Consider the following 18324-nt stretch of genomic DNA (forward strand, 5'->3'; position numbering starts at 1 on the left):
TACCAGTGACTTTGGGGCAAGAACAGGCTCGATGGTTGCTTTTGTTGTGGGAGGGCCACCCCCTTCGAGAGACGCAATGGGATATGGACACGTGGTTTTGGCCTTCTAGAGGGGAGGATCATAGAGGTTCTCTTCTTCTCCTACACAACACACATCTGTCGTCGCCTTCAACTTGAGAAAGCTACCTAGACCCCTTTGAATTGCATTGGGTAGAGTAGCAGGTGCCCCAAGAGGTCATTTCTAGATTTTGGTCGTGACTATGGACTAGCCTCTACCCTCAAAAGATTACATATTTCTTATGGATGGTGGTCCATGGGGGATAGCACATTGGCCCAAGCAGATGGGTGTTGCCATCGATGTGTGGATAGGGACCTTAAAATGATTCCACATCAATTGTGGAGCGGCCCCGTAGCATAGAGGATCTCATGGCTGGCTCTCTAGATCGTGGCTACGACACTCAGGATGCAACATAACTTCACTTGGGCATGGCTAGTAGAGGGGGATCATGCCTTCTCAATACATACATTTTCGCTAGCATACAAGATAAATAGAGGGTCTTCCGGATTGAGGTGGAGGACACGACTTCTTGTCGACGTCGGACCATATTCTAACTCAAGGATAATGTTTGGGAAATGGTGTCAAGCATCACTGGTTGGCACATTTTGGTGCTCGTTGCAGTTCAATGAGGGAGGTCAATAGGCCCCCCCAGCACCCACCCTCATTGCCACTTGGTAAGCCATCATCTATACATTGCGTACCATATGAGAGCGAGGGACAATGGAATCTAGGACGATCACCAAAAGGCCGATGCATTTCTGTAAGGATGCGGAACCCCATCATTTGCAAGGAGTGAGGTTGTCGTAGGAGGGGACTCCAACACTATAGTGAAACAAGCTGCAATAGAAGACACAATGGAATGGTACTTTTCTAGGAGCCCGTGGAAACAAAGCATCACTGGGAATTATGGCACATGGTGTGTGGGCTGTATCAAGGCTTGGGTAGTGTCAAGGGAACTCAGCTCGAGAAGAAAGACACCTCTTGCATATATGGTGACCTCCTGTATTTGGTCACCCTCCAAATCGAAACTCGTTTGGATCGAATCATCCTCTTGGCCGAAGCAGACCCAGAAGGTCCCTGCATCCTCAACCAAATAGCTGTCAAGAATCACATTGCTGCTGCTCCCCGCTCCTCCTGCTCCCCTCCTCTCCCTGCTCCTCCTGCTGCTCCTCCTCTCCACGCTCCTCCTATTGCTCCTCCTGCTCCCCTCCTCGCTGCCCCCTCCCTTCCCTCCTCCCTGCTGCTGCTCCTCTCCCCGCTCCTCCTGCTCCCTCCTCGCTGCCCCTGCTGCTCCTCCTGCTCCCCTCCTCGCTGCCCCCTCCCTTCCCTCTTGCTGCTCCTCCTCCCTGCTGCTGCTCCTCTCCCCGCTCCTCCTGCTGCTCCTCCTTCTCCCTCCTCGCTGCCCCCTCCCTTCCCTCCTCGCTTCCCCCTCCTTTCCCCCGCGCTGCCCTCCCCCCTGCGCGCTGCCCCTCCCTCCTACCTGCTGCAGCCTCCCCCCCTGCGCTGCAGTCTGCTCCCCCCCCCCGCGCCTGCTGCTGCTCCCCCCCCGCTGCAGCCTACTCCCCCGTGCTGCCCCCCCCCCCCCGCTCTAGGCCCCCTCTCCTCCCCTCTCCTTTCTTCCTCTCCTCCTCTCCTCCTCCCCCTCTCCTCTACTCCTCTCCTCCCCCTCTCCTCCACTCCTTCTCTCCTCTATCCTCCCCTCCTCTCCCCTCCTCCTCCTTGCTGCCCCCTTGCTGACTCCTCCTTGGCTTCTTCTTCTCTCTCCCTTCTTCCTTCACCCACTCCTTTATCTGGAGTACCCCTATCCTCTTACAGGGGTCTCCTGGGTTTCAGGAAAGCGGACGGAGTTTTTTATTTTTTGTGTTTGAATCGGCCAACACACCTCGATTGACGAATGGGTTCCCATTCAGTCAATCCATCTCGGCTCACACCGGCCGCGAGAACTGTCACTTTTTCAGAAGACGAGCTGCAGCAGTTGCAAAAGGATTTGGAGCATGAGTGTTCCACGACTCTCTTCGCACGCATTCATGGCTCACACCTCTCCAGGTCACAAGCTAGAGATTGGATGCTGGCGGCGCTTCCTCAGGACCTCGCGCCCCACCTCAAGGATGTTCGTTTGTTGGGACGGGGTTTCTTTTAGGTGTGCCTAGATTCCCCGGACGTCACGAGAGACCTGCTACAGGCCAGGTTTCTACTTCTAGGCTACAGGAGGATTTTTTTGTTTCCTTTTCAACTGGGATTTGACCCAGTTGAAGAGGACAAGCAGGGAGTTTTTGTTTTCATAAGGTTCCCTGGTCTTCCCTCAGTTTATCACCGGCTTCTTTCAGTTAGGACCTCGTGTGTATGGCAGGAGGTCTGCTCCGGTAGAGGTTTCTTTTTCCACCACCGGTCGGGTAAGGTATTCCAACCCACTTCCTCCCGCCGATGAGGATAGCCAGTTGGAATATACAGGGACTGGGCGGCATCCCTCATCGCCGTCACAGACAGTTGATCAGGAATCAGCTCCATCCAGGCGTTTCAAGTGGTTCCCTAGACATTCTTTTTCGTCAGGAACACAAACCGGATGTCAGAGATTGCTCCAAGTCAGGTAAGCTGCTCTCAGGCCGGACTTTTTGGCTTCCTGCCTTGGGAACCAGAGGAGGTACATGCATTTCAGTTTCAGATTCTATTCTCCCTCTGGTCATTGGACATGGTACCATAACCCCCTCAGGGCCCAGTGGGTTTTACTTCTGATTGATGGACGTAAGATTGGTTTCCTCAACCTCTATGCTCCGAGCAAGAGAGGGGATCGTGTTTTGTTTTGGAAAGAGTTGCTCTCGTGGGCTGACATTGTGGATTCGTGGATTATTGGAGGTGACTTCAACATGGTTGAGGCACCTTCTGATAAGAAAGGGGGCAGAGAAGGTGGTATCCACTGTCTTGAGAGAGCAGCCTGGGATGCCTTCTTGTTCAGGTTCAGTGGCAGAGATGTTTGGTCAGATGATGCATTTCTTATTCAGTCTCAGTCACTTTTGTTTTCCTGGTCGAACCATAGGGTGTAGATGCCTATCCATGCTCGGATTGACAGATTCTATGTGGGTGACTAGGCTCTTGATAGAGGGGGGACAGTTTGCATTGCACCCGGTGTTTCCACTTCAGACCATTTTCCGGTAATTTTGTTCATCTCAGAGCCTCATTTGAGAGGATGGTCTCATAGTATTAGGATCCCCGACGCCTTATACACGGATGAGACTCTCATAGAGGCAGTGTTGGAGATCTGGGTTTCTCATATGCAGGGGGGGTGGCCGGTCCTTCACATGTGGCCACATCACTTGCCAGTATCAGCGACTTTTATCACTCCGTTGTTAGTGCTCGGCGAGGTGAGGTACTCAGGCGAGAGATCGGTATCCGCCGACAGTTGGCAGCCTTACAGAGGGAGGAGCAGAAACGACCATCAGATGCTTGGATACAGGAGCGCCTTGCTACGGCCAGGGCTCACTTGCAGACCTTGCTTGATCAGAGAGCAGAGTATGCCTTCCATGCATGGGAGTCCTTTTGGATACAAATGGGAGGGAGAGTCAATAAACATTTGTTCTCTGCACTTGGTCCCAGACATAGTAGAGAGAGTGTCAGGCAGCTTATTGACTCTGACGGCGTTTTGCAGTCCTGTCATGCACTTAGCGACAGCTTTCTATGCCTCCCTACTTTCCGCAGATCCGAACTCACAAGCCAGAGAGGTGGCTAGAGATGAAGTTTGGCAGAGTTTACCTGTGTTGGTCACCCCAGAGATGTTTTGCTCACTTGATGCACGCTTTACCAACATAGAATTCAAGACTGCTCTCTCTGCCCTTCATAAGGGGAAATGCCCTGGTTCCGATGGTCTTACTCCTTTTTTTATAGCCTTTTGGGATATGATAGGTGATCATATTACTTCAGCCCTGCAGGGCATTTGGGACTCGGGTGAGATGCCTGACTCACTGACCGAGGGACTCATTCACCTTATCCCGAAAGGTGGCAACAGGAATTTTCTATCCCATTGGAGACCCATCACTCTTTTGGGCACTCTTTACAAAATCCTTGCCAAGGCGATCAGCATCCGATTACAGCCCCTTCTTCCAGACCTCATCCATGATACTCAGACAGGATTTGTGCATGGCAGGAGCATTTTTGATAATATCTTTTCCTTTTGGGAGGTCACAGAGTGGGCTATGCAGAGTGGGCAGAGGCTAGCAGTTCTATTTCGAGAAAGCCTATGACAGAGTAGATTGGGGTTTTCTTGAGGGCACTCTTCTACGGTTTGGATTTTCAGATGCTTGGATTAGAGGGGTGGCCTCCCTTTACAGATCAGCCCACAGCCAGGTTTTGATTGGAGGGGTAATGGGTGACAGGTTTCAGATTTCCAGATCAGTTCGTCAGGGATGCCCTTTAGCTCCCTTCCTCTTTCTTTTTGTGGCAGAAGCTATGAGTATCTTCCTTAGATCTTAGGCTGAGCTTTTTGGGGGCCTAGGAGACCATTATTCTCCCTACATGTGAAGGGGGCCTTAATGTCATTGACCCGGACTTGCAGTGCAGGACATTGCTTTGTAAGGTGGTGGTGAGGGGACTCATACCTAGGCAGGAACCTTGGAAGGATTTCTTTTTTGGATGCATTTAGGCTTGCACACCAACCTTGGGAGATGATTGGGTGGACAGCCCTTGCTGGATTTTCACTTCCGCCCCTCTCAGATCTCCTGCCTCTCCTCTCATGACTGCCATCCTGAAAGCTTGGGGGAGCTTCAAGAACACCCTTCGAAGGATTCCACCTTCTACCGTCGAAGAGATTGATAGGCAGCCGATCATTTGGAATGATAGTATTCTTGACGAGCATGCCAGACCACTGGGCACTTCCCATTACATGCAGTGGTCTAAATGGGAGACAGGTCCCGCCTACACAGTAGGCACTTGGAAAGCTTTTATCAGGCTACCTGAGGATCAGAGACTGCAGTCCGTGAGTCACCTCAGAGGGGTAGCACGCAGGATTCAGCAAATAGGTGCAGCCATCCCGGTGGAATGGACAATTGAGTTGCCTATTACTTCCACCACTTGGATGGGGGCTTTTTCGAGGTCTCGGGAAAGACGCACTGGTCTTTGACGTTGGGGATGGAGGTTTACAGTCCACATCCAAGGATGGCATTCTTCTTGAGGTTGCCTTTCAGCCTGTCAGGATTGCTGGTTTTGTGGACCATGGAGCAGGCTTGCAGTGGTACTTAGACCCCGACCCTCTGCTCTTGGCCTTGGGATCCTGGAGGTTGTGGTTATATGGAGGTGCACCTATGAGGTGCTTGCAGTGGGACCACTGGGCACTTCTCATTATATGCAGGGGTGTAGATGGGAGAGAGGCCCCGCCTACACAATAGGCACTTGGAAGGATTTTATTAGGCTACCTGAGGATCAGAGGCTACAGTCCGTGAGTTACCTTAGAGGGGTAGCACGCAAGATTCAGCAGATAGATGCATCCATCCCGGTGGAATGGACAGTTGAGATGCCTATTACTTCCACCACTTGGATGGGAGCTTTTTCGAGGACATCAATTCCTCTAAAGGTGATCGCTCTTTGAGGTCTTGGGGAAGATGCTTTGGTCTTTGACGTTGGGGATGGAGGTATACTCTCTAGATCCAGGGATGATATTCTTCTAGAGGTTGCCTTTCAGCCTGTCAGGATTGCTGGTTTTGTGGACCATGGAGCGGGCTTGCAGTGGTACTTAGGCCCCGACTCTCTGCTCTTGGCCCTGGGATCCTAGACGTTGTGTTTATATGGAGGTGCACCTATCAGGTGCTTGCAGTGGGACCCAGGAGAGTGGGAGTGGATAGATCATGGGCACCGAGAGAGGGGGATTCCCTTCTTTCGTTTCACGATTGGTAATGTTAGGAGATTTCAGCTGAACAGTAGGGGTTGGATTCCCTCCAGAGCCCCCCATTGGGAAAGCTTCATCATCACCGCAGATTTGCGTAGAAATTTTTGGAGGAGGCTCTGGAAATCCCTCAGAAATAGAAAGATCACTCTTTTCTTTTGGCTTTCTATTGATGGAGGGATTGTAGTGAATCTGTGGAGATCACGATTTGGGGTTGATCCCACTTGTCCTCGATGTCATTCTGCAGAGGAGTCAGTGCGACATTGCCTTTGGGACTGCAGTCAGGCGAGGACTGTTTGGAAAGGGGTTGCTCGGATACTCAACATCTTTCACACTTACCCTTTCTTCATGACTTGGGGCTCGGTCGCATGGTTATCCCTTACCGGGCCCCAAGTGTTTTATGAGGGTGAGCCTTCTTCTTGGGCACTCTCGGTCCGCTGGCAGGTGATAGAGCCCTGCTCTCTTTAGGATGTACCACTTACTCCCTTCAGAGCTTCTCATGCTTCAGTGGACACCTCTTGGGAGATTTTGGCTAGCATTTCCTCTTGGCACATTTGGAGAGCCGGAAGTACTGAGGCCTTGGATGGCACCCAAATACACCCATCACAGGTGTTCACAGGTATCTGGACTGACACGGTTCACACTTTGATAGCCATATGGGCTAGCATGCAGGGCCCTTCATGGGCAGCCTCTTCTAGAAGGACTATATTTCTTCGAGTTTGGAGGGGTTCTCCCTTTTTCTCGGAGGTTTCTACCGGATTGAGATGGCACTATCAGCCTCAATCCTTTCTTTTTGGCTCGAGCTTTTCGTGCATTGCATGATGTATCCCGTATGGAGCTTGCTCTAACGGTTTTTCTTTAATACTTAATAGAAGTCTGTTTTTGCAAAAAAAAAAAAAAAACTCGTTTGGATCCAATCTCAAACTTGACTCTTCAAGGGCATGAAGCCTGCAACGCAGCCCACCATTCCTCTATATATACTTGGTGCTTGTCCTCTAGGGGGAGGGAAATCCAGACAGCTACAGGAATCGAGAGAGCTCCCGTAAGAGCCCCTCTAGCCAGACCAAAGGAGGTCACTATCAAGGTTTCAATCACCAAAGAGATGAAGCAGATTCTCTTCTCGCTAGCGAACGGGATGAAAAAAGGGGGGAGAAGGGATGAAAAAGGGAAGAAAGTGGGGGGGGGGGGTGTCTGCAAAATGCTGCCACCCCAAGAAAGCTTTCTTGGCCTGTCAAAAAACAGCAAGCTCCGAACAAGGGGAAAAGGCATCCCAAAAGCTGCTAGCCTGTCCTCTTGGCAAGGTAAGGCAGAAGATCCTTGCTTAGGGCATTGCAAGTTAGCTTCGAAACTTGCTCCAAATAGGTGATTGTCAGCCCGCAGCACCTGAGAAGCAGTAGCAGTAGCAGTAAGAGAGCCCAGAAACAAAGGGGGAGGATTGGCCTGTGGGCTCTCCGAAGTAGATTGGAAGAGTTTGTAGAAGGCATTTAGATCAGAGGAAGCTTAGGACTCCTTTTGGTATGCATTATTCTTTATGTCAAGTAGCCAAGTAAAGTTTTGAACTCTTGTAGTTAATAAGCTCTCCTCAACTTTTTCTCTTCACCTCTCTACAAGACTTTTTGATGGACACAAATTGGATGTGTAATCCTTGCCACCTAGAAGAATTTGTTTGTTTGATGATGAATGTTTTAATGTCTAAGGCTTAATTAGATGAATCTGCCTAGTGTAACCATCTTCTTTGTAGCGAAGTGGTCCCTACTTGTTGGGTTGGTGTGCTTGATTGAATGAGGTTTTCTCTTTGTGTCTTTTGCAAATGCTGGTAGAACTTTCACCTTATAGCTTTCCTTAGTTTTGTGGTAGATTAATCATGGTTATGATGAGACGGGGGACGTATACTGAATTAGAGCTGGTAGATGTGAATATGACTAATGTTTACCGTTTCCGATTCGTCCTTTTTTTCTTGCCATATGTTAGGGATCGGAAAAACCTTGAGGCAACCTTGGTGGGAGCAGATAGAACGAAGGACTTGGCTGTTTTAAAAGTAATCTCTAATCGTACAGAAATCAAATCCTTGTTGCATGGAAAATGAGCTTTGTTGAACGTTATTTAAAATTTGCTTGGATAATACATAATTCAATGTTTCAAGAAAGAACTCTCCCCATGCCCATTTATGTCACACTCTTTCCCTTTCATTTTTATAGAGAGAATGGTGTAAACTTGCACCATCTATAGAGGACTGCATAGGGTAGAAGGGACAAACCCTAACCCTAACCCTAATATTTGAAGCTTTGTTGAATGTCATTCAAAATTTGCTTGGATAATACATTATTCAACGTTTCAAGAAAAAACTCTACCCATGCCCATCTATGTCACTCTCTTTCCCTTTCATTTTTTATATAGAGAATGGTGTAAATTGCACCATCTATTCTACATAGGGTACGAGGAACAAACCCTAACCCTAAGGGGTTGTCATCTCTCTTTATTGTATAGTTAGTCATCTTGTGTGCAATCAATCTATAGAGAGAAGGAGAAAACTGAAACACAATAGAAGGAGACTTTGTATTGAATCAAAATCGTTAACAATCAATCATAGAGTCACAATCCATATACGGAGCTCAAACCGCCCGACCACCCTCGAGCTATTCTCACTCTCACTCTCACTCTCACTCTCACTCGCATCAGATTTCTCAATCTCACTCACACCAAGGTGTTGCAATGAATCTCTCACTCTCATTTAAGATGATACAATCATAGATGAAAGATGAATCTCACTCTCACTCGCACTCTCACTCTCAATCTTGGAGGTTCTCGAATTCTGAGTTTTCGACTTAATAGATCGTCGAATTTGATCTCGACCTCTTCTGTAAAGTTGTAGATCTCAATCTTAGCTTTGCAACAAAAAAAAGAGCTCCTCAATCCGAGTTCTGGATCAAAAGTCTGATGTTTGAAATAGTGACTGCTGTTTTTATCCAAGAAAGGTGCGACCTGCTTTTTCCCACTTTAAGCTGGCTTTTCCACTCTATCCTGCTTTTCTTGCCCTTCACGACCAATTTGCTCCCATTCCTGGACCACCTCTCTCTCTCACTCCCATTCTCTTCAACATGGTATCATAATTGCCATGTGTGGTGTGAGCTCATCTACTCCTTCAGTGAGCCAAGCCCTTGGTTTTGTCAAGGCTAAAGCCCTCATCTTCAAGCATCTTTTGCTTCCATTGAGGTCTTCATGAAGCATGAGTTTCTATCTCGTTTTGGTTCCTACTTATTGAGACATTCGTTGCATATAGTCGTGCGTTGCCTCCACGGATGGGGATTGCATGGATAGTACTAGGAGGATTTTTACTTCAGCGCACCTTAGGGTTCCTTCCCTCTTATGGTTTTCATCCTGAAAGTCTGGGGCAACTTCAGGAGTAATCATTGGAGAGTCTGCCCTCTTCTTTGGACAAGATTAATAGGTAGTCTATCATATGAAATGACAACATACTTGATGAGTGTGGCAGACCTCTAGGTCTTTCTTGTTGTGTGCTGTGGTCCAGATGGGAAAGGGACCTCTAGTTTATCGTAAGTTTCAGTTAGTAAGTCACCTCACATGAAGTGAGCGGAGTATTGAGCAGATTGATGTAGCCTTGCCCTTGGATTGGTGGTGGCATCATGATTTGTGGCTTTAGTCTTTTACAAGGTCGGGTTTGCCACTTCAGGTCAAAGAACTTCAACGAGGTTCAAACCAGGATGCTTTGGTTTTATAGTTCTATCTGGAGGCTAGTTGTCGAGGATTAGGATGAGGATATCCTTGTGGACGTTGCTTTTGAGCGGTCATGGTTTTGGGTCATATGGAGCAGTGTTTCTTGACTTTGAGTTGTTTTCTAGACCCTAACCTGGATCACGTTTCCCTTGGTTACATGGAGGATTTGGCTCTATCGAGATGTCTCCATAAAGTATTTGCAGTGGGCCCTTGGGGAGTGGGAGTGGATTGATGCAAGGAACAGAGAGAGAGCCTCCCTTTCTTTCGCTACATGGTTAATAATGCCTTGAGATCTCAGCTCACCCTTAAAGGTTGGAAGTCCACTAGAGCTCTTCATTAGGAGAATTTTCAGATTTCTGCTGACTTGCAGAAATCCTTTTAGAAGAGACTCTAGAAATTTTGAGGGTCTATGAAAGAAACTCTTTCTTTTGGCTTTCTATTCATCGAAAGAAAGAAAAGAAAGAGAGTTTATTAAAGTCTATGAAAGACCGATGGGTCTATGAGACTGATAAAAACCTGATACAAAGAAGCAGAAAGGTGGAGCTACTAAGGAAGCATCATCACCCATGCTGAATGCTAAGTCCTAAAAAAACATAGTCATATAGCATCAATGGTGTCATCAACATCGTCCTCATAAGTACAATGTGACCTCATGATGGTGTAGGTGTCAAGGGGACCCGGGGAAGGGCGAGATCATGATGATGTGTATCCATTATGGAGCACTGGCGACTATTTGTGGGTGCAGTCTGTCTCGGTCTCGTGGCGATGACCCTGCTCCTAACCAAAGCTAATGTAACTCATGTGGGCCGTGTTCTAGGTCTGAACAAGGAGGGGAGGTCGCCAAGTGTCATTTGCGTGTCCGCTCGTTGCCGAGTGTGGCGTGTCTCGAACTCTGGGTTTCCGCAATGAACTAGTGGAGGTCCAGGTTCAAGGAAGCCCCTACTTGCCCTCATTGCTACCCTTGACCAGCAGGCTGTGGACTTCCTTATCTATTTATGTCACACCAGGCGTGACTCTACAATATGCAGTGGGTTCACGCACAAGTCCTATACATAGCATTGGCAAGTAGTGAAACCTGTCTTCCGATACTTGAAAGGTACGTAGCATTTGGGACTGCTATATGATGATAAGTCTTCACTAGTTATGTATGCTTTTACGGAAAGTGATTGGGCTGGTTGTTACGACACCCATGTGTCTCACAGTGGCCATTGTCTCATGTTTGGCTCGTCATGCATTTCTTGGTTCAGCAACAAGCAGCCTACAATTGCTACATTAGATCCTGAAGCTGAGTATAGGGAAGCCTTCACGTTGCCACTTCTACCATGATCTACACTAACACCTTGAGTGCTTTGGCCATTGTGTGTAATCTTGTCTTTCATGCGCATTTGAGCCACATAAAAATACTCTATCAGTATGTTCGAGAGCAATTGTCAACTGGAGACATACAATTATCCTACGTTTCCATAGAGGATAACTTAGTGGGTCTTTTCACGAAGACTCTTCTGCAACCCATGTTGGAGGCCTTTCAGCAAGCTTTAGACTTGGTGCCAATTGTCAGGTGATTTCCTTATCTTGTGTTATCATAGGTTGCTACATCCATCATGGATGAACATGTGTAACTATAATTTAGTTTCCAAGTATACCTAAGATCTATCTAGGATATTTTCTCCATACCGCTGTGATCCATGCTTTCAAAGCATGGAGACATTATTTGTATGGTGCAGAGTTTTATATCGATAATGATGTCAATCACAATACTTTGAATTTGGAAGCAACCTTGATTGGCCGCCAAGTGAGGTGATCAAAACGGTCGGATAATAAAGTTGCTGATGTATTGTCATGCATTATGAGTTTCACAAACGATGAAAGCATTCTAATGACTAAAGTGGACGAGTATGTCCAGATCCTTCGGCCTAAGGCTATTGTGATAAAAGTTAAAACTCGGGGTTATAGATGATCTCGCATCTAGGAAAGGGCATACGTATGCAAGCTATACCATGGAGGATGGTATGGTGAAAAGAAACGGCAAGGTATTAGAAACTACTCAGACTAAGCTTTGGTAGAATATCATCGATCAGTGCCATGATAGCCCATGTGTGGGACATGCAGGAGTTGAAAAGACAAAAAAGCTTGCAAAGTGGGATTTCTTTTGGCAAAAAATGAAAAAGCACAGTAATGAATTTGTCACACGATGTTTCTCGTGGCAAAATGGGTGAAGGCATCTGGCCTTTATAGCCATTGGGGATACCATGATGTAGATGTGGACTTGATATTTGATCTGCCATAGACATAAAGGATGGTACGATTTGATCGTTGTGGTGGTTGACCATCCTACCAGAGAGTCAACAAGTGCCCGCAAGTGGCAGACTTGTAACATATTTTTTTTTGCATGGCTTACCGAAATCCATAGTGTCAGACAAAGATGGAAAATTTACTAGTCAGTTTTGGACTATTGTATTTAGTGCACCTAGGACTAAGTTAGGATGAGTAGTGGGGATCCTCATGAAATGGATGGGGAGATAGAAAGAGTCAACCAGAATTTGGATGTTATGTTGAGAGCATATGTTTCCATAAGGCAAGGCTCTTGGAACAAGTGTGCTAGAGTTTTCCTATAATGATATAAATGTTGGAATATGAAGTCAAAGTGAGTCAAAAATGAGTCTAGGGGGTGTTTTATATTCTAGTGAGTCCTAGACATGCCACGTGTCATATTGGGAGATATCCCATAGACATTGTGACTTTCTAGAGTCTAGTGGTAGACTATAAATTGTTGTACTTGTCTTGAGTCTTTAAATATCAGTCAACATCGAAGCTTCATCTACATGTGAGTATTTTGGTTATTGCCTTGCACTTGTACTTTCTTGCCTTTTCCATCATGCTTTCCATCTTTCCATTCCGTTCCTAGTTTCTAGTGCTAGATTGGTGCTCTCCCTACCACCATGTCTCTTCATTTGGTATTAGAGCCACCTCCAAGAGGTTGAGGTAAGAGGGTAGCCATAAAGCCGCCTTTCCTCCTCCTCATTGGAAGGTCCTCTCTTCCACTTGGAGGGCTAGCTTCCCACTCTCCCTTGAGCTCTTCTCTAGCCTCTCCATGAGCTGATCTACATCGACATTGGAGCTGCCATTGAAGACTTTGGAGTTGATCTACTTTGGAGAGGAAGAGGCGACTGTTGGGCGACTTGTCTTCCTCAATTTTCGAACTGTTTTCCTCCCGTTTTTTGTCATGAAGACTGTGTTTGGAGCTGGATGACTGCTCTTCTTCAAGTGTTCAGGCTCCTAACTGCTGTTAGGGCAGGCGCCACCTCATTTCGACACTTCTCCAAGGTCATTTTGACTTCAAAGAGCTGTTAGAACCAGCCGCCACACTGTTTTTCATGATTTTTGGTTTGGTTGAGGTCGTTTTTCAGATTCCGCCTTCATATTTACAGTCGCCCACCTCTATTGCTGCTGGACGACACTCTGAAGAGCAACTCCAGTGCTGAAATCTGGGAAAAACAGTCAAAACTGTTTTTTTTGCCCAAAAAATCGATTTTTGTAATTACAGCTCAAATTTTCAGTAATTTTCGGGGATTCTTACATATTTGACATCTTCTGCACTAGGGCTTTCATATTTTGAGAAGAAATATCAGAATTCCTAATTTTCAGAAAACCCTAATTTCCTGCTAAACCCTAATTTCCCAATTTTAGGGTTTTCCTGGATTTTGGTTTCCTTTGGTATTGTTGAAGTCCCCTGCATGTAATTCTTTTGGGGATTTTGCCAAAATCATGTAATTTTATCAAATTTTGGCACATTCACTTGGCATTTTGGTCCCTTGATTATTGTTGCTCATCTTTGAGCCTCTCCTTCAACTTCAGTGACTCTCTGATCGGCACATTGAGAGTCATGACGTGATCACCCTTGGTAGCTGCTCCTATGGCTTCATTGACACATCGTATGGGGCATCCTCGCCATGCACTTCATCTACTTTCTTCATCGACTCGAGATGTGCACACATGTGCAGGCAGCTACTTGGGGTTTCACATGGGTTCTCTACCCCTGCTATGCATAAAATGAATGAAATATATATTTACTATTTTCATGTTTGTGTCTAAGGGTACTCTGCCCTAGGTTGTTCCCCAAAATTAATGAAATAAATCATGTGTGTTGAGTCAATAAATGTACTCTTCCTTGGATAGTCCTCCTAAAATGATGTATTTCTTTTCTATTTCTGGTGTGTGGCTCCATGTCCCTCATTAGTCTTTGGAGCCAGGAGGGGATGTAATGTGGGAGCCATATGTTTTGGCTTTGATAGGTCTATTTGTTGGTGCATTGGTCTCCTAGACCTCTGAGTTGGTCATGCATCCATGCATGATGAGCCTCTGAGCCATGCTAGATGAGCTTTCTATGTTATGCTCACTAGCCTCTAAGCCAAGCTCACTTGCCTCTGAGATTGTGTGGGAACCATGTCTAGTTCTAGACCGTCAGTGCATAGTTTGATGACCATCATTGTCATGTTCTGTTCTTGGTTCCATTCCAGTAGTCTCTAGCCTTGCCTTCATGGGGGGGTGTTGGAATATGAAGTCAAAGTGAGTCAAAAATGAGTCTAGGGGGTGTTTTATATTCTAGTGAGTCCTAGACATGCCACGTGTCATATTGGGAGATATTTTATAGACATTGTGACTTTCTAGAGTCTAGTGGCACACTATAAATTGTTGTACTTGTCTTAAGTCTTTAAATATCAGTCAACATCAAGCTTCATCTACATGTGAGTATTTTGGTTATTGCCTTGCACTTGTACTTTCTTGCCTTTTCCATCATGCTTTCTATCTTTCCATTCCGTTCCTAGTGCTAGATTGGTGCTCTCCCTACCACCATGTCTCTTCAAGAAAGCACTCATCCGCTCATCCACATGGATGCTAGAGTTTTTCTATAATGATAGAAAGCACTCATCTACTCATCCACATGGATGAGCCCTTTCGAAGTGAATCATGGATGCATACCAGCTAATCCAATTACAGTGGGAGTTCCACGAACGGTACCTAGTGCCACGCATTATATAATGTAGATGTGGAAGATTTTGGAATTGACTAAATCAAACATCCACCAAGCTATGGGTAGAGCAAAGACATATGCCGATGAGGAAAGCCCTTTTAGAGAGTTGAAGAATGATAGAAAGTTTTTCGCATGATTCCTTCGCACACTAAATCCGTCGCTACAGCAACAGCAAGATATCAGGATGGATGAGGCAGTGGAGGCATGAAGTCGGCAATAAAGTGTTGTCGCCCACTCAGAGATGCAGTCCTGGCACGTCTCTTGGTCGTAGCTCTACGTCTAACCAGGGCTATTGTGACCCCCATCGGTCGGGCTCCAACTCTAAACAAGGAGGGGATGTCTCCAAGTGTGATCTGTGTGTCGACCCTCTGTCTGAGCTGTCGGGTCACTGGTTCCGGGTCACGGTCATGTCGAGGCCTCGTCTCGTTGGGGTCCATGTGATCTAGCTGAAAGAGCTCCGTGATAGAGCTCTGAGAGGGATCAACTGAGGAAGAAGTCTGCTCCTGTCTCCGTGCTCGGAGTATCCTCTCGCGGTGTCTAAGTGCCTCATGAATGAAACCTGCCAAAAACCGCTGGTCTGGGTAGGAGAGAAAATGGGCTAAAATCCCATAACTATCTCTGAAGAGGCAGTGGAAACGTCCTCGGATCTCATAGTACACAGGACACCTGAAGATGAAATGCTCCTCTGTCTCAACCTCCTGTATGTCACATAGTGTGCATATGCGCCGCTCCCTGGGTAGTCGCTCTGCTCTGCCGCTCTCGATGCAAAGTCTGTGTGAAGAGACCCGGAACTGCCCAAGAGAGATCCTCATCGAGTGGGGTGAATTTGTGTGTATCCTGGTGGGTCAATGAAACCCTCCGCTGTGATATGTAAGAAGTGATCTCTGTAGAAGCTAAGCTTCACTGGGAGTTCACTCGGTTCCAACCAGGTCCGAAAAGTGTGTAGCTGTAGTAGATCCTCACGGATAACCTGGTTGCCCTCGTGTGATAAGAGGGGAGAGAACGGAGCATCCATGCTATACTGGAAGGGAGGTAGTCTATCCATGTGCAGCCCCAGTCGCTCAAACCATCTCTCTGTACGTGCATACCAGCACCTCTGATCTCTAACTTAGTACAGATATGTGATGACCTGAAATGCAGCATCTAGCTGTAAAGGGGGTGACCCAAACTCAGCCTGAATGATCTGGTGAGGAACGGATGACTTACCACGAATCATCCGTGATAGCATGAGAACCTGTAGCCGCTCCACACGGGCCCACTCTGTATCCGACAAGTCTGGCCCCCAACAAGGACTGCTGTACATCCCCGCTGGGCGAGCCAAGGAGTCAAAAAGCAACCCCTTGGTGCGTGGATCTTGAAAGTGTGAGTGGAAGCATTGCCTCTCTAGCCTGGCCAATGAGGCATACCCTCTACTCAAGCGTGCCTGCATCGCGGGTCTCATAGTGAAGCTCGGTCCGGAGAAGATAACCCCAAGATAAGTGTATGATGAAACTATCTCAACAGATGACCCCGCAAATGTGGATTGCTCCTGACGCATGATGGCTCGAGATGTATTGAAGATCATGACCTTGGTTTTACCCAGGTTGACCTTCAAATCATGAGACTCACAAAAGGACTGTAGTGCGTCTAGGTGTCTCTGAAGCCCCTCTGCTGAGGAAGACAAGAGAGCCACGTCATCTGCATAGAGCAAAATCTGGATCAGCGTGCCTGCAAGAGAGCAACCTACACCCCCCTGTGTCTGCATCACTGTCTCAAGCTCGTCAATGTAGAGGCCAAACAAGGTAGGCGACAAAGGACACCCTTGTTTGACCCGGATGGTACTCATGATCTCGTTTGTCCACCCGGATCCTACCCGAACTCTGCCAGAAACTCTCTCGTAAAGTGCCATGACAGCCCAAATGATCTCCTGGTCATAACCCAAGTCCTGTAGGCACCGTATGAGGCGGACCGTGTCAAATGCCTTGCGAAAATCCACAAAGTAACAATAAACCCTCTGCTTCCGTGATCTCGCCTCCTCGATGATACATCTGAGCGTCAGAATGTGGTCCATGGTTCCATGATCACGCCGGAGTCCAGCCTGTCCTGCTGCTCTGAGTCCTCGACACTCTGCAAGTCTGCTAACCTCGGAGTCAAGTACTGATGCATAAATCTTGGACATGACATGTCCAATCATAATGGTCCTGTAGTTTTCCGGGCTCATGGGATCCCCTGCCTTGTGGATGGGTGAGATAGTGTTAATGGTCCAAGTGTGTGGAAATCCCAAACAAACCGCTTCATTAAAAAGCTTTGCTAAGATCGGGGCTAGGAGGTTAATCCCATATGCAATGAACTCAGTACATAGTCCCTCATGATCCTTCGCTCGGCCATTATGAAGTTTCATTACAGCATCCTTTACCTCTCCTCTGGTAAAGAGGGTGCAGGATGTGGGACGAGGCATGTGTGAGAGGCTAGGGACTGGCTGATTTGGGATGTCATAAAGTGTGCGTGCATAATCAAACCAGATCTGGGTGTCAGTGAGTGGCGCAGGGGACCGTCCTAGAAATCTCCGCCTCCTTAGAGTTGTTACTAAACAAAATGTTCAGTAGCTCCTCCTCGTTTCGATGAACGAAGTCTAGTTTCTTCCTTCGTACCAGTCTACGGTATTCACGTAGCGTATCTGGTGCGCTCGGAAGACTGTTTTTGGTTTCGATTCTGAGTTGACGGCGTAAGGCCTTACACTCATCATCATACCAACTATTACAGGGTACGGTTCCAGGGGGTGGTGGGCAGGTGGAGCGGGTGGTGTGGAGAAAGGCGTGAATGGCAGCCTCGTGTAGTGAGCGGGTGACAAGGGCAGCACGATCCTCTAAAAGGGGTATGAAGTCAATATAAGCGAGAAGTATGTACAGACGGCCAGAGTAAGAAGGTGAGTGATCCCGATCAAAGCATATATCGTGGTAGGTGGAGTAAGCACTGAGTGGGGTGGAAGGTGCTGTGCGAAGGGAGGTGGAGATGCGAAAGAAAAGGTATGTGTGATTAGCCCCTGGGGGGAGAGGTGCTACAGTGAAGTCAGTAATGCGAGATGTGAAGATAGGGGATCCCATGATGTAATCAACAACACTGGAGCCCCCCCCCATGTGGAAAGCATGTGAAACCACCTGAAGCGGGCCATCTGTCAAGACCATTATAGATAATGAGATCATGTATTCTGCCCAGGTCTAATAGGGCCTGCCCATAGGATGAAAGTGGACCTCGCCTGTCAGCCGAAACTCGTAGCATACCTGCCTCCTCAAGGTCAACATCTGCCAGTAGAGTGGAATCATCTCTGAAATCAAGAAGTGGTACCTGACGGGTCCTTGTCCTCGCGTTGAAGTCCCCCACTAGAAGGACTTCTCCGCGGCTAGAAAAGTCAACGATGGACTGATAAAGGGCAGCAAATGGGGATGTCTCATCATCACCTCGAATATCTCTGGCAAAGTGGGAGGTCTCCGGGGGGAAGTAGCAAACTGCGACAAACAGATCCTGGCTATCCATGTGTCGTATCCGGATCCAAAGAAATCTGGAATGTGTATCTCTCTGCTCTACTGAAATGAAAAGACTGCAACTCCACCTGAACCTCGAACTCCTCCTGTACCCCTCGTCTCATCTCTGT

The 18324-nt window shown here is 47.4% G+C and overlaps 1 protein-coding gene across 3 annotated transcripts in view; it reads left to right on the top strand.

Annotated features, from left to right (window-relative positions):
* The window catches only part of DEG8 (Trypsin family protein with PDZ domain-containing protein), a 172309-nt gene that overhangs the window by 96872 nt on the left and 57113 nt on the right, over nt 1-18324 (top strand). For 2 of the 3 annotated variants that reach the window (XR_015542445.1, XM_087388169.1), the window contains exon 7: nt 7898-7964. The exons of the other annotated variant lie outside the window; for it this stretch is intronic. Coding sequence is in view for 1 of the 2 variants with exons in the window: in XM_087388169.1 (XP_087244295.1) it covers nt 7898-7964 (67 nt within the window). In the remaining variant the exon portion in view is untranslated. The remainder of the gene's footprint in view (nt 1-7897; nt 7965-18324) is intronic. 3 annotated transcript variants of the gene reach the window in all.

The sequence above is a fragment of the Dipteris shenzhenensis genome, chromosome 17, assembly GCF_047967505.1.
Source record: "Dipteris shenzhenensis isolate YYH24624 ecotype China chromosome 17, Dip_SZ_1.0, whole genome shotgun sequence".
Classification (NCBI taxonomy): Eukaryota; Viridiplantae; Streptophyta; class Polypodiopsida; order Gleicheniales; family Dipteridaceae; genus Dipteris; species Dipteris shenzhenensis.